The sequence below is a fragment of the Micromesistius poutassou genome (assembly GCF_964030765.1).
Source record: "Micromesistius poutassou genome assembly, chromosome: 4".
Taxonomy (NCBI): domain Eukaryota; kingdom Metazoa; phylum Chordata; class Actinopteri; order Gadiformes; family Gadidae; genus Micromesistius; species Micromesistius poutassou.
The window spans coordinates 19759819-19774060 of NC_140274.1; the positions used below are offsets into that span (position 1 = coordinate 19759819).

Genomic DNA, 14242 nt, shown 5'->3' on the forward strand with positions numbered 1-14242 from the left:
CATAGTATTGTAGTGTGTGCGTGCGTCCAGCGATGTTACGTAACGTCACAGCAGACAACACCGGCGTCTCGCTCTTCATTCAGACTATTAACCTGTCTCCCCCCTCTCCCATCTCTGTCGCTCTCACCCCTCTTCCCTCTCTCTGTCTCGCCCCCCTCCCCGTCTGTCTCCTCTCTGTCTCCTCTCCCCCTCTCCTCTCTCCCTCTGTCTCCTCTCTTCTGTCCTCCTTCTCTCTCCTCTTGCCTCCTTCCCTCCCCCTCTCTCTCCAGGAGCGAGTGAGGAGGAAGCATAGGATGAACTCCATGACCTGAGAGTTCAGAGTCCGACGCCCGACCAGAGAAGAGAGAGACAGGAGAGAGAGACCGGAGAGAGAGACAGGAGAGAGAGCCTGGGACTGAAGGGGCTCCTATTCGCTTCATTCTTAATTTTCCGTTTTCAAGATGGCGGCAACTGAAGCCAGCGCGGCTCCGGTTGTCCAGGAAGATGGAAAGGCGGCAGAAACCACGGCAACAGAGCCGGAAACCAAGGCAACGGAAGCGGAGCCGGCGGTCCCCGCCCCCTCAGAGACTGTGAGCGGCGAGAAGGCGGGAAAGGATGGGGAGGTCTCCGCGGGCAACGCCACAGAGAACAAGGAGACGGCAGCCAACGACACAGCAGCGGGGGGAGGCGAAGAAGGAGCCGGCGAGGAGGCCCCCACCTCCTCGGAGAACACCTCCTCCTCCACAGAGCCCAAGACCTCCTTCCTCGACTCCTTCCTCAACAAGAGCGGCCTGGGCAAGGTGATGAGCAGGAAGAAGAAGGAGGAGGAGGCGGGAGCCGACAAGGAGCCGGAGAAAGGAGCGGAGGAGGCGCAGCCGGGGGCAGAGGGAGGTGCCGAGGAGGCCGCAGTGGAGAACGGGGACAAGGGGGAGGAGGAGGAGGAGAAGAAGGAGGAGGAGGGGGGGGAGAAGAAGGAGGAGGAGAAGAAGGAGGAGAAGAAGGAGGAGAAGGCCAGGTCCTCCGTGAGGGACCTGATCCGGAACCCGGTGGCCCGCATGTTCTCCCACCGCAGCACGGACAAGAAGGACGGCGGCGGGGAGGAGGCGCAGCCCAAAGCCCTGACGGTCCGCTCCCGCTCCCTGGACCGCCTGGAGCCCCAGGAGGCCCCCGACGCCGCCGCCGCCGCCGCCGCCTCCTCCGACGCCCCTCCGCCGGAGGGAGGCGCAGAGGAGGAGCAGAAGGCCTCCTCCTCCTCCACCTCCTCCACCAAGCACATGAAGCGCTGGCACTCCTTCAAGAAGCTGATGGCGCAGAAGGCCCACAGGAAGGGCGGGGCGGGCTCGGTGGGGGAGGAGGTGAAGGAGGAGGACGGGGAGGGCGGGGGAGACTCCTCCACGCTGGACTCTAAGGACTCGGGGCAGAAGCGGTGGAAGCTGAAGAGGTCCTGGACCTTCCAGGGTCTGAAGAGGGACCCGTCCATGGTGGGCCTGAGCGGCAAGGCCAAGGAGCCCTTGGAGGACACCCCCGCCGGGGGGGAGGCGGGGGAGGCCGCGCCGGGAGAGGGGGGGGGAGGGGGAGGAGAAGGCCGACGGGGCGGAGGAGGCCCCGGGCGAGGGGGGGGAGGAAGAGGAAGAGGCCAAGGCGGAGGGAGGAGCGGAGGAGAAGGCGGGGGCGTCGGGGGGGACGGTCGGCCAACACGCCAACGAGATCTGGACCTCCTTCAAGAAGCGCGTCATCCCCAAGTCCAAGCGGCCCGCCGCGGAGAGCGCCCCCGCTGGGGAGGAGGAGCCCGCCACCGCCGCCGCCACAGCCGCAGCAGGTGAGGAGTGATGACCCCGTTACCACGGCGACAGCACACCACCTCATCTGTAGTCTGTTACCCCACCTTTATACACAGAGAGTGATGCACCGTCTCTACACCACCTTTATACACAGAGAGGGATGCACCATCAGATATCTACACCACCAACCTGAAATGCTGTGTTTGAAATTCAAAGAGTTGAATTCAAAACATAAAAATTCAGATTACCTTGATTTCAAAGTATAATAGTAGTTCAATGTTATGAATTCAATCCTGTTGTGAATGACATGTTATGAAATGTTATGACATGCTCCCTGTCCTGGACCCAGACTTCAGCCTCAGACCCACGCTGAACTCCTGACCCTGCCCCAGGACCCGGACTAGTCCTCACCCTGCTCCCTGTAGTCCTGACCCTGTAGTCCTGACCATGTAGTCCTGACCCTGACCCTGTAGTCCTGCTCCTGTAGTCCTGACCCTGTAGTCCTTCTCCTGTAGTCCTGACCCTGTAGTCCTGCTCCTGTAGTCCTGACCCTGTAGTCCTGACCATGTAGTCCTGACCCTGACCCTGTAGTCCTGCTCCTGTAGTCCTGACCCTGTAGTCCTGACCCTGTAGTCCTGGCCCTGTAGTCCTGACCCTGACCCTGTAGTCCTGACCCTGTAGTCCTGACCCTGTAGTCCTTCTCCTGTAGTCCTTCTCCTGTAGTCCTGACCCTGTAGTCCTTCTCCTGTAGTCCTTCTCCTGTAGTCCTGACCCTGTAGTCCTGACCCTGTAGTCCTGACCCTGTAGTCCTGGCCCTGACCCTGTAGTCCTGACCCTGTAGTCCTGACCCTGTAGTCCTGACCCTGTAGTCCTGCTCCTGTAGTCCTGACCCTGTAGTCCTGACCCTGTAGTCCTGACCCTGTAGTCCTGACCCTGTAGTCCTGCTCCTGTAAGCCTGACCCTGTAGTCCTGCTCCTGTAGTCCTGACCATGTAGTCCTGACCCTGACCCTGTAGTCCTGACCCTGTAGTCCTGCTCCTGTAGTCCTGACCCTGACCCTGTAGTCCTGCTCCTGTAGTCCTGACCCTGTAGTCCTGACCCTGTAGTCCTGCTCCTGTAGTCCTGACCCTGCTGCTGCTCCCTGTCCCCAGGCGAGGAGGCTGAGGAGGGGAAGGAGGGGAAGTGTGCGACGGCCAAGCGCTCCAAGTTCGGCCGCGCCGTGTCCCTGAAGAACTTCATCATGAGGAAGGGCAAGACGTCCAGCGTGGAGCTGGGGGAGGGCGCCAAGGAGGAGGAGGACAAGGAGGAGGGGGAGGGAGGAGACGCCGCCAAGGACGAGGAGGGAGGAGACGCCGCCAAGGAGGGGGAGGAGCCCGCGGCGGTCGACGGAGAGGCGGTCCCCGCGGCGGCGGCTGCGGCGGCGGCGGCAGAAACCAACGACACGCCCGCCTCAGAGGAGCCCGCGGCGGCCGGCGAGACGGCAGAGAGCGGGGCGGCGCCGGCCAAGGAGGCGGAGCCCGAGAAGCCGGCGAAGGCGGAGTCGGCGGAGACCCCGGTGACCAACGGGGAGAACGGCTGCACCAACGGGGACGAGCACGGAACTCACAATCACCACGACGACGACGAGCGGGAGGCGGAGCAGCCCAGCCCCACGAAGAAGGGCAAGGAGGAGCCCAAGGCCCAGATCATCAGCAGCAGCAGCACGCCCCTCAGCGGTGAGTCCCAGCGCCGCCGTCGGGGCGCCGCGCCGCGCCGGGCCCACGCCCGGACCCACACCAGGGCTAGCGCAGGCCAGGAGGAGGAGGAGGAGGAGGAGGAGGAGGAGGAGGAGGAGGAGGAGGAGGAGGGGGGAGGAGGAGGAGGAGGGGCTGGCGGTTGCCCGGGCGATACAGAGTCACGCGGGGAGGGGGAGGAGGAGGAGGAGAACGGGGAGCACGTGGTGAAGAGGCAGCTACGGGAGGTGGCGGCGGCCATTGTGCAGGAAGTGATGTCGGCAGCAGCCGAACAGCTAGAGCAGGGGCTGTGATGTCACGTGAGGCGCTGCGACGTCACGTGACGTCCCGTGGACTAAGCACAATCACTTGCACACACACACACACACATGCACTAAGCACGCACAAACACATACACACACACACACACACACACACAAAGACACATGCAGTTCCCCACACACACTGAAAAACAAGCTAGACCTAAAGCAAGTTTGAAACACAACTTAACCCACAAGCACATTTCTACTTTTCTGAAGTACTACTTCAAAATATAAAGGTTGTACGACCTTTACCTAAATGTCTTCTGCCAGGGCGCCCTGGCCAGAAACACACACACACACACACACACACACACACACACACACACACACAAACTCAATACCTCAGAATAAACATAAACACACACATACTACTTAAACACACCCACACTACTTCAAGATGTACATAAACACACACATACTACTTAAGCACACACACATGCTACTTAAGCACATACACATACCACTTAAACACACACTCACTCACTCACTCACTCACTCATAACTTCAACATGTACATGCACACGGCCACAGAAAGAGGTCAAGTCATTTGCATAAACGTTTCAATCAACTCGTAGGCTCTGAAGTGACTCTCACACGCTGCACGCGCACAAAGCCAGACAGACACCGTTACACAGGGCAAGACCTGAGCAGAGATGGACCATTTATACTGAGCTCACTATCATACCATACATATTGACTTCACTATCATACCATACAAATTGACTTCACTATCATACCATACATATTGACTTCACTATCATACCATACAAATTGACTTCACTATCATACCATACATATTGACTTCACTATCATAACATACATATTGACTTCTATATTGTGTGCGTGACTAAGTTTATGAGTGTGTGTTTGTGTGTGTGTGTGGGTCTGTGTTTGTGTGTGTGAGTGTGAGTCTGTGTGTGTGTGTGTGTGTATGGCATAGCCTAACATAGCAAAGACGATCAGCCTATCACCATACATATCTGTGTCTAGCATAGCCTAGTGAAGCAAAGAGTAGTTGTCTATCACCATACAGTTATGTGTTCGCAGAGCCTAGCAAAGTTTAGCCTAGCAGCACTCTAGCTAGCGTGCTAGCAGTGAGCTAACGCCACTGTTTATCCTGTCATGGGGCTACTAACTTTATGCTCCATTCTATGCTATGTTACGTGCTAGCAGTTCATCAGTGTAATAGGCCTCCAGAGGGTTAGCCTACTAGCTCTAACTAGCTATAGCTTTGCTACTTAACCCCCTGTGTTCTGGTTGGATGAGGAAAGCTGGTTTAATGACCATCAGCAGCGCTGAGTCCATCAAAGGATTAGCAGTGAATCAAAGCGCTACAGCGCTAAAGCTAGCTCCACTAGCCACTCAGCCCTAGCCTCCATTCAGCAGGAGATAAAGAGTAGAGATAAACACAGGGCTAGGGCAGAACTGAACCAAAAAGCCAAAGTATTAAGAGGAAACACTCGTTGACATTGTTCATGTCTGCACCTTATAAACGTTAAGGTTTCAGTGCATTATGGGTACAGGAACAAAAAACACAAAGATTGATCACACATGTCTTCTTTCACCTTAAAGGTCTCTATGCTCTAAACACATGTGGATGTTGGTTCAAAGTGTTCCAAAGGTCTTCCTTGTGTGTTGATGTTGTACTCGTTCTAAGTTCATATTTATATCTATCCTGTGTTTTGTTCGCGTGTTTTAAATAATTGATGTAAAGATACTTAACACACATTTATCAACCCACATGTTTGCACTAAACACGGGCAATAACCCTTTTTGTTTAAAAGTTGTGAATATCATCATTACTATCTTTATTATTATATTTTTTACGATACATATTTTAATATATTTTCAATCTCTTCTGTTATTATTTACCAGACCAAAAGGCGGGAAACGTGTGAGGCTACAAAGAGGATTAAAACGGCCGGGATTCGCTGAGCAAGGATCTCTGGCCCCGCCCCTAACCCCACCCCCTCGGCCCGCCACCCCTCCTCCCTCTGAATATAAAGGAGTAATCATGTAAACACCACTGGTCGTCATGGTGACAGAGATGCAATCCATGTAGATGAAGAAAAAAAAGAAAGAATTACTCAGAAAGCAATAATTCAACCATCCCTCCATCCCTCCCTCCCTGTCTCCCTCCCTCCCTCCTTCCCTCCCTGTCTCCCTGTCTCCCTCCCTCCCTCCTTCCCTCCCTCTCTCCCTCCCTCCCTCCCTCTCTCCCTCACTCCTTTCCGCCCCGCTCTCCCTCCCTCCCTCCCTCCCTCACTCCCCCCTTTCCACCCGTCCATCCATGTACATTTGATTTGTATTTTCTTTGTATCATTTCTTGCTTGTCTAGTGAGATTTTATATTTGTCTACGAGAAGAAGAAGAAGAAAAATGTAAAAAACCCGAAATCATTCCGGCCCACGGCTCCGCATGTCGGAGCGGGAGCCCGCGGCGAGAGAGAGACTGTTAGTTTTCTATCGGAGGCCATTTTGCTTTGTAGACCCCGACCCCAGTAGATGTTTGATGGAGTGCTCCAGGATCACGACAGTATAACCTGCCCTCGGGGCCACGCCCCCTGACCCCTGGCCCCTCCCATGGAGTGTGATGTCACACTGCCAACTCTGTGTTCAATGTTTTTAGACTGTTAAAATTAAATTGTGTACATGAAGGAAGAAAAAAAAGAGAACCAGTACCATAACATATGGAAAGTCAGATGTTTTTTTTGTTACTTTGTGGTTTTGTTTTTTAAAAACACATCTCACCGTATCGCGGTCTGACGATTTACTGTAATGACAAAAAAAAAAACTATGTTTTGTTGGTCAAAGTTTTCACATGTTCGCTAGCAAATTGTCCCCAAAAAATAAGTACAATAAAGATTCCAATCGAACGACGAGCTGGGAGTGATCTGTGTCATGTTTTATCCGGAATGGGAGTAAGGAACATTAATCTGTGTATTGATAATCTCTGGTTACGTAACGCTGGGATATCAGCCGACCTCTTTCTGTTCCACCATCACACTCTCTGATTCAGACTCAAAGGGTTCAACGTGAGGGCAGCAGTAGTTTGTTTTAGTATAACAGCTCAGTTAAAATAATTCAAATAAAAACTTTTTAGTGTTTTTAACTGTTTAGTGATTTTTAGTCCTTCTGATAAATTAAACTCAAATGTTTTGAAGTTTTTGAAGATAATAGTCCCGGTAATTAATTGAAGCCTCTGAGCCAACAGGGTGTTAACGACGTCAATGACGTCATTTCCTCCCTGTCTCCATGGTGATCAGAGCCTCTGAGATGGTATGAGGCCTTCAGCTCGTTTAGGAAGGCCATTCTCTCTCTTCCTGTCAGTGTCTGCCTGTATTAATGTGCTATCCCATCATTCATAGCGTGTTTATTTTATTCTGATTGATATCCAAACTATATTTACAATCAGTACATATAGACCCCGCCCCCTGCTGGCCCCCCCTTTGCTAAACCCCGCCCCCTGCTGACCCCCCCTCCGCTAAACCCCTCCCCCTGCTGCCCCCCACCCCCCTCTCCACTAAACCCCGCCCCCTGCTGCCCCCCCCCCCCCCCACTAAACCCCTCAGCTCAAATAGCGAGCATACTGTCCTCTTGTCTGGCCAAATCTCACGGATTATGTTATTACAGCGGTAATGCCAGTGTCCTGGCACACATACACACACACACTCATACACACACACACACACACACACACATCCAGGAGGGGGAGGGGTCTAAATCCTCTTTGTAGGAGGGAGATAAAGTGATAGATCGAGTGATAGAGATATCTGGATCGAGTGATACATAAATAGAGTGATATAGTAACAGGCCACAACGAAAATAGCAGAATATATAGTTGTTATGAATTCTCTTTATTTACAATTCAGGCAAGATCAAATTATTGTACAAACGTTGTGCAACAGTCGGTCTCACATGGGGAAGATTTACAAAAGTAAAAAACAAATCAAACAACATTTCCCACCAGTCAAAGCTAAATAAATCAGAAACAAAATAAAACCAGGGGGCTGAAGTAAGAGTGACAGGTCACTCTCTGGTTGGTAAAACTGATGAGGCCAACAGCAACACAACATATAGACGCACACACAGGGCAGACACACACACACACACACACACACACACACAGCAGACAACAAACAGACAGACAGGGTGACATACAAACACCGACACACACACATGAAGCTGTAGGAATCTGTGCTTTCACAGAAAACACAACAGAAAAGAGAGGCTAGAGTGTGTGAGTGTGTGTGTGTGTGTGTGTGTGTGTGTGTGTGTGTGTGTGTGCGTGCGTGTGCGTGTGTGTGTGTGTGTGTGTGTGTGTGTGATGATTTACAGAAACACACCGTTGGACGGGACAGCGTCACCACACCTCCTCCTGAGGCTGCTGGGATGCCCTCTGCCTCCCCTCTCCTCCCACTTCAGAGTATGCTCTCCCTCCCCCATCCCTCCCTCCACCACCCATCCCTCCCTCTATCATCTATCCCTCTCTAGACATTCAGTGTTCTCTGAAGACTTCTCTACTCCATCTTGGACATCTCAAATTGGGTTGTCATGGTTTCCTGCGGACAGAGAGCACATGGAGATGTTGTGAGTCAGAGTCCCATGTTACCATGGATACTGGAGAATGAATGACTCCCAGCTAACCCCTTAACCACCTGGTCTCTGTACTGTCTAACCCCTACCTGCTCCTTAGTGACCTGTCTCTGTCTAACCCCTACCTGCTCCTTAATGACCTGTCTCTGTACTGTCTAACCCCTACCTGCTCCTTAGTGACCTGTCTCTGTCTAACCCCTACCTGCTCCTTAATGACCTGTCTCTGTCTAACCCCTACCTGCTCCTTAATGACCTGTCTCTCTACTGTCTAACCCCTACCTGCTCCTTAATGACCTGTCTCTGTACTGTCTAACCCCTACCTGCTCCTTAATGACCTGTCTCTCGACTGTCTTACCCCTACCTGCTCCTTAATGACCTGTCTCTGTACTGTCTAACCCCTACCTGCTCCTTAATGACCTGTCTCTGTACTGTCTAACCCCTACCTGCTCCTTAATGACCTGTCTCTCTACTGTCTAACCCCTACCTACTCCTTAATGACCTGTCTCTGTACTGTCTAACCCCTACCTGCTCCTTAATGACCTGTCTCTGTACTGTCTAACCCCTACCTGCTACTTAATGACCTGTCTCTGTACTGTCTAAACCCTACCTGCTCCTTAATGACCTGTCTGGATTCAGTGTCCAACTCAAGTAGGTTTTATGTAAAAGATAAAAGGCTAAATTGCAAATTACTGAAGAATGTTAAATATGCTCATTATGCAGATGAGATAGCCGCCAGGTTTTGATTGGCTTTCCATTTTAACCAATCAGAGGCCCCCTCTCCTTGTTGTCCTTTGTCCCGGTAAACAAGAGGAAGAGGTGATGTCATCTCAACAAAGGATTCAGATCACTAAGACAACTGTGTTAGAAACTTATTATAGTTATCAATACAAAGACTTCGTCTTATCGCTGACCCTCATTTGAGCATCTAAACATAAACTGAAATGATTTATACCACGTTCTAAACATGAAAGACGACAGGATGTAATCAAGAGGACATAGGCCTACGGTAAATTAATACATATCTAAAGCATGCTGTACATGAAGAGTGTTCCCCTCCCCCCCAACACGTGAGCTCCTCTATTGTTCTCCTCTCTACGTCACCATAACAACACGCGACAACATCCTGACGTAACCCGTGGTAACCGAGCGCCTGGCGGTCCGCTGGCGCCCTCTGCTGCTCACTGCAGGACGCTGCGTCACAGAGACGTTTATAAACCTCTGGAGCAGAGCTCAGGACAGGCGTGGACCACATCTGGAGGGTGTTTTACCTAAGTAACACTATTAGATGTATTGTGTACATAGGTGTGTTGCATGTATTGCAGATATTCAGTATTTTTTAAGTTGTTTTTACATTCTCTTTGGGGATTAATTAAGCAATGTTGTCTTATTTGTATATATTTCTATACTTACTTAGTATATTTATTCTCCAGAGGAGTGGGACTAAAGTACTGAGTCCCTCCTCCCTCACAGAACTACTGTGTGTCCTCACACCGTCACCGTGGTAACGGACCAGGTTCAACTAACCAGAACCTGGCTTCCTGCTTGTCACATGACTAGTCACATGACCAGCAGGAAGAACCTCCCAGCTCTTCTCCACTGAGGGAAGCGGCCCCTCCCCCTCCCTCAGAGGCTCCGCCCCTTCCCTCAGGACCGTCTCCTTGGACGTCGACCTGATAGGGGGGGGTGTGGTCGGCATGGAGACCGTCTCACCTCATCAGAGTCCAGCAGCGGGGGCAGGGCCCTGGGGAAACAGAACCGGATCAGGATCAACAGAACCGGATCAGGATCAGGATCAACAGAACCGGATCAGGATCAACAGAACCAGATCAGGATCAACAGAACCAGATCAGGATCAGGATTAACAGAACCGGATCAGGATCAACAGAACCGGATCAGGATCAGGATCAACAGAACCAGATCAGGATCAGGATCAACAGAACCGGATCAGGATCAGGATTAACAGAACCAGATCAGGATTAGGATTAACAGAACCAGATCAGGATTAGGATTAACAGAACCAGATCAGGATCACGATTAACAGAACCAGATCAGGATTAGGATCAACAGAACCAGATCAGGATCAGGATCAACAGTACCAGATCAAGATAGAGACTCACATGTCCGCCATCGACGAGGGAATGTTTTCCTCCACCCAGCGCAGGTCCTCGTCCTGCAAAACAAGCACACCTTAACTCCCCCTTAACTCCCCCTCCACTCCCCCTTAACTCCCCCCATCAGTGATGGTGTTTAGAGGTTACTAACATGTACAGCAAACATGTTTAGTGGTTTACTAACATGTACAGTGATCGTGTGTAGAGGTTACTAACATGTACAATGACAGTGTTTAGAGGTTATTAACATGTACAGTGATGGTGTTTAGAGGTTATTAACATGTACAGAGATGGTGTTTAGTGGTTCATTAACATGTACAGAGATGGTGTTTAGTGGTTCATTAACATGTACAGTGATGTTGTTTAATGGTTTATTAACATGTACAGTGAGTGTTTAGATGTTATTAACATGTACAGTGATCATGTTTAGAAGTATACATGTTATTTACTCACCACCTTGTTGGGTTTGGAGCCGTTTGATTCGGGCTTGGCTCCCCTCATCTTCATGCCATCTGCAGACACACAGGAGGAGAAATCAAACACGCCCCTCATTAGTTCTGCTGTTCTGAGGTAGAGGAGGGTAAGAGAATGAGGAGGTGGAGAGAGGGGGAGAGAGGGAGAGAGAGGGGGAGAGAGGGGGAGGAACAGGGCCAGGAAAGGAGGGAGTGGGAGAGAAGGAGAAACTCACCAAAGTTCTCGTTCAGCATGGCCTCCTGCTCCTCTTCCTCGCTCTCTTCATCCACCAGCGGGCTGAAGGCATACCTGAGGACAATCAATCAATCAACCAATCAATCAACCAACCAATTTATCAATCAACCAACCAATCAACCAACCAATTTATCAATCAACCAACCAATCAACCAACCAACCAACCAATCAACCAACCAATTTATCAATCAACCAACCAATCAACCAACCAATCAACCAACCAACCACTGAACCAATAAACCAATCAATCAACCCGTTCCCTGATCTGATCGGTCCGTCCAGTGACGGACGCAGAGCCCCTGACCTCTGGTTGTTGGCTGACGGTCGCCATAGGAACATGATAACCAATAGGATGATAGAGAAGAGGAAACGCCAGAAGGCATCATCAATCCACAGCTCGCCCCAGTCCTGGAGAGAGAGAGAGAGAGAGAGAGAGAGAGAGAGAGAGAGAGAGAGAGAGGGAGAGAGAGAGAGAGGGAGAGAGACAGACAGACAGAGAGACAGTGAGAGAGAGGGAAAGGGAGAGAGGCAGAGAGACTTGATCGTTGATTGATGCTTTCTTGGGGGATGTTTGATTCTGGTTGTTGTCTGTTAGTGGAACCCCCCAGATCAGGGGACGAGGGAGGCAGCAGATAGGGGGAGACGGGGAGGTAACTTACAGACTGACACTTGGACATCGTGAAGGTCTTCGTAGTCCAGATGATGAAGATTACAGATGCTACACACACACACACACACACACACACACACACACACACAGGCAGGTAAAATAAGGCATTACCCTACTACATAGTACTCTGTAGTACTACAGAGTGCGACATGCTACATAGCTCTACGTAGTACTACATACTGCTACATAGTACTCCATAGTACTACCTAGTACTGGGTAGTACTCCATGGTACCGCATAGTACTCCATAGTACTCCAGAGTACCCCATAGTACCCCCATAGTACTCAGTAGTGCTCGGTAGTACTCTTGACCACGCGGTGGGCGTACCGATGACGGCGAACAGCAGGGTGTTGGTGAAGTGGCGGTAGAGAGACAGCTTCACGGCGTTCCTCCGGAGACGAAGCAGCTTCATGGTCTGGGACAGACTCACCAGGATGTGGAACAGTCAAGGAACACCGCACTACTACAGTACACGCACAGTACTACTAGAAGTACACGCGCAGTACTATTAGAAGTACACACACAGTACTACTAGAGCACACACCCAGTACTACATGCAGTACTGCTAGAGTACACACACCGTACTACTAGAGTATACACGCAGTACTACTAGAGTATACACGCAGTACTGCTGAGAGTACACATGCAGTACTACCAGAGTATACAGTCTCTATTGACTACTTCCTGTATCCATGTTGTTCATATTATTGGATGTCACTCCAGAGGACTCAGGGCCTCCCATCTGTCAGTACTTTGAAACAAAACAACTTAATCATTGATCTGTGGTCAGGTCCGCTGTATTAAGGAGCGATCAGTAAGTAGACGATCAATAATCGACTGCACTGAAGGATAAGTATTTCGAGTTTTCTTTTATCACAGACACATATATTGGCAGATGTTATTTTTTTGCCTTGACACGTTTCGACAGATCTGTCGATTGCCAATTTATGTGTCTGTGATAAAATACACACAATGAGACACAATGAACGCACACACTTCAACTGCACTGAAGGATATCCACCAGACCACGCAGGAGTCGACGAACGCCAGGACCAGATCACAGAGCAGCTTACTGCTAGCGCTGTCCCCCCGCTCCTATACACACACACATACACACACACACACAGACACTTAATACACACACTTAATACACACACACACACGTAGCCTAGAGACTTGAGGGGATAAACCCTCCCTCCGGGCTGCTCCACAGGCAGGGCTCCTGCTTATTGGTTCATAGCGCAGCCAGGGCTCCTGCTTATTGGTTCATAGCGCAGCCAGGGCTCCTGCTTATTGGTTCATAGCGGAGCCAGGGCTCCAGCCTATTCGTTGACGCGATTCAGATCCCTTAGCTAGTCCCACCCACTCAGAGGAGGACTTTCCTCCTCTCTCCCATTGAACCCCATGATATTCACCGGCCGCCAGTAGTGCCCAAGAAATGAATGGGAGTCAATGGAGGCTGAGGGAGGAACGTCCTCCCCGAAGTAATATTCAATAGGCGATAGGGAGTGCTAATGTCCCTTTACCCAGGGAAACGAACATTTCATATACAAAGGCATTAAAGTCATATTCACATAGTCACAAAGTCATATTTAAGGGCATTAATTCATTACAGTACACTTTTTATTCTCAACAATGTTAAGGAGGATCTTCCTCCCTCTCCTCACTGGAGAAGCCTCCACTGGTGTGTGTGAGTGTGTGTGTGTGTGTGTGTGTGTGTGTGTGTGTGTGTGTGTGTGTGTGAGTGTGAGTGTGTGTGTCTGTGTGTGTGTGCGCGTGACTCACAGCGTTGACACTCAGGATTCCCTCGACGACGGAGAAGAGGAGGTAGATGATGCCGACGCCCACAACCCTGTGGAGCAACGCCCCCAAACGGGGCCTACACACACACACACACACACACACACACACACACACACACACAGGTTATATTGTGTATTCATTTGTTTACTGAGATAAGACGTAGATAAGATAGCGACTAGGAACCAATTAGTTTGTCTGGCCCCTGGACCCAGGAGGGCCACAGACCGGTCTCTGTCTGGACCGGCCTCTGTCTGGACCGGCCTCTGTCTGGACCGGTCTCTAAGGTGCTTTAAGGGGCTCTAAGGTGCTTTAAGGGGCTCTAAGGTGCTTTAAGGGGCTCTGAGGTGCTTTAAGGGGCTCTGAGGTGCTTTAAGGGGCTCTGAGGTGCTTTAAGGTGCTGTAAGGGGCTCTACGGTGCTTTAAGGGGCTCAACTGGGCTTTAAGGTGCTCTAAGGGGCTCTGAGGTTCTTTAAGAGGCTCTACAGTGCTTTAAGGGGCTCTAAGGGGATCTGAGGTACTTTAAGGTGCTCTAAGGTGCTCTAAGGGGCTCTAAGGTGCTTTA

The 14242-nt window shown here is 50.9% G+C and overlaps 2 protein-coding genes across 2 annotated transcripts in view; one reads left to right on the forward strand and one right to left on the reverse strand.

The window, feature by feature from the left end:
• The first annotated feature begins 319 nt into the window (after positions 1-319).
• Positions 320-5821, forward strand: LOC311341595 (uncharacterized protein). Its single transcript, XM_084466413.1, is given in 4 exon segments — positions 320-1552; positions 1554-1798; positions 2911-3474; positions 5670-5821. Coding segments are annotated over 4 exon segments (1944 nt in total). The 5' UTR covers positions 320-440; the 3' UTR covers positions 5693-5821.
• Positions 5822-7648: 1827 nt separating this feature from the next.
• The window catches only part of LOC311342578 (transmembrane protein 87A), an 11903-nt gene continuing 5309 nt past the window's right edge, over positions 7649-14242 (reverse strand). The window contains exons 12-21 of the mRNA XM_084467411.1: positions 13663-13756; positions 12893-12972; positions 12205-12311; positions 11867-11925; positions 11512-11615; positions 11188-11261; positions 10953-11011; positions 10506-10558; positions 10099-10129; positions 7649-8354 (exon numbers count right to left, since the gene is read on the reverse strand). Of these exons, the coding sequence (XP_084323537.1) occupies positions 8313-8354; positions 10099-10129; positions 10506-10558; positions 10953-11011; positions 11188-11261; positions 11512-11615; positions 11867-11925; positions 12205-12311; positions 12893-12972; positions 13663-13756 (703 nt within the window). The 3' untranslated portion in view covers positions 7649-8312. The remainder of the gene's footprint in view (positions 8355-10098; positions 10130-10505; positions 10559-10952; positions 11012-11187; positions 11262-11511; positions 11616-11866; positions 11926-12204; positions 12312-12892; positions 12973-13662; positions 13757-14242) is intronic.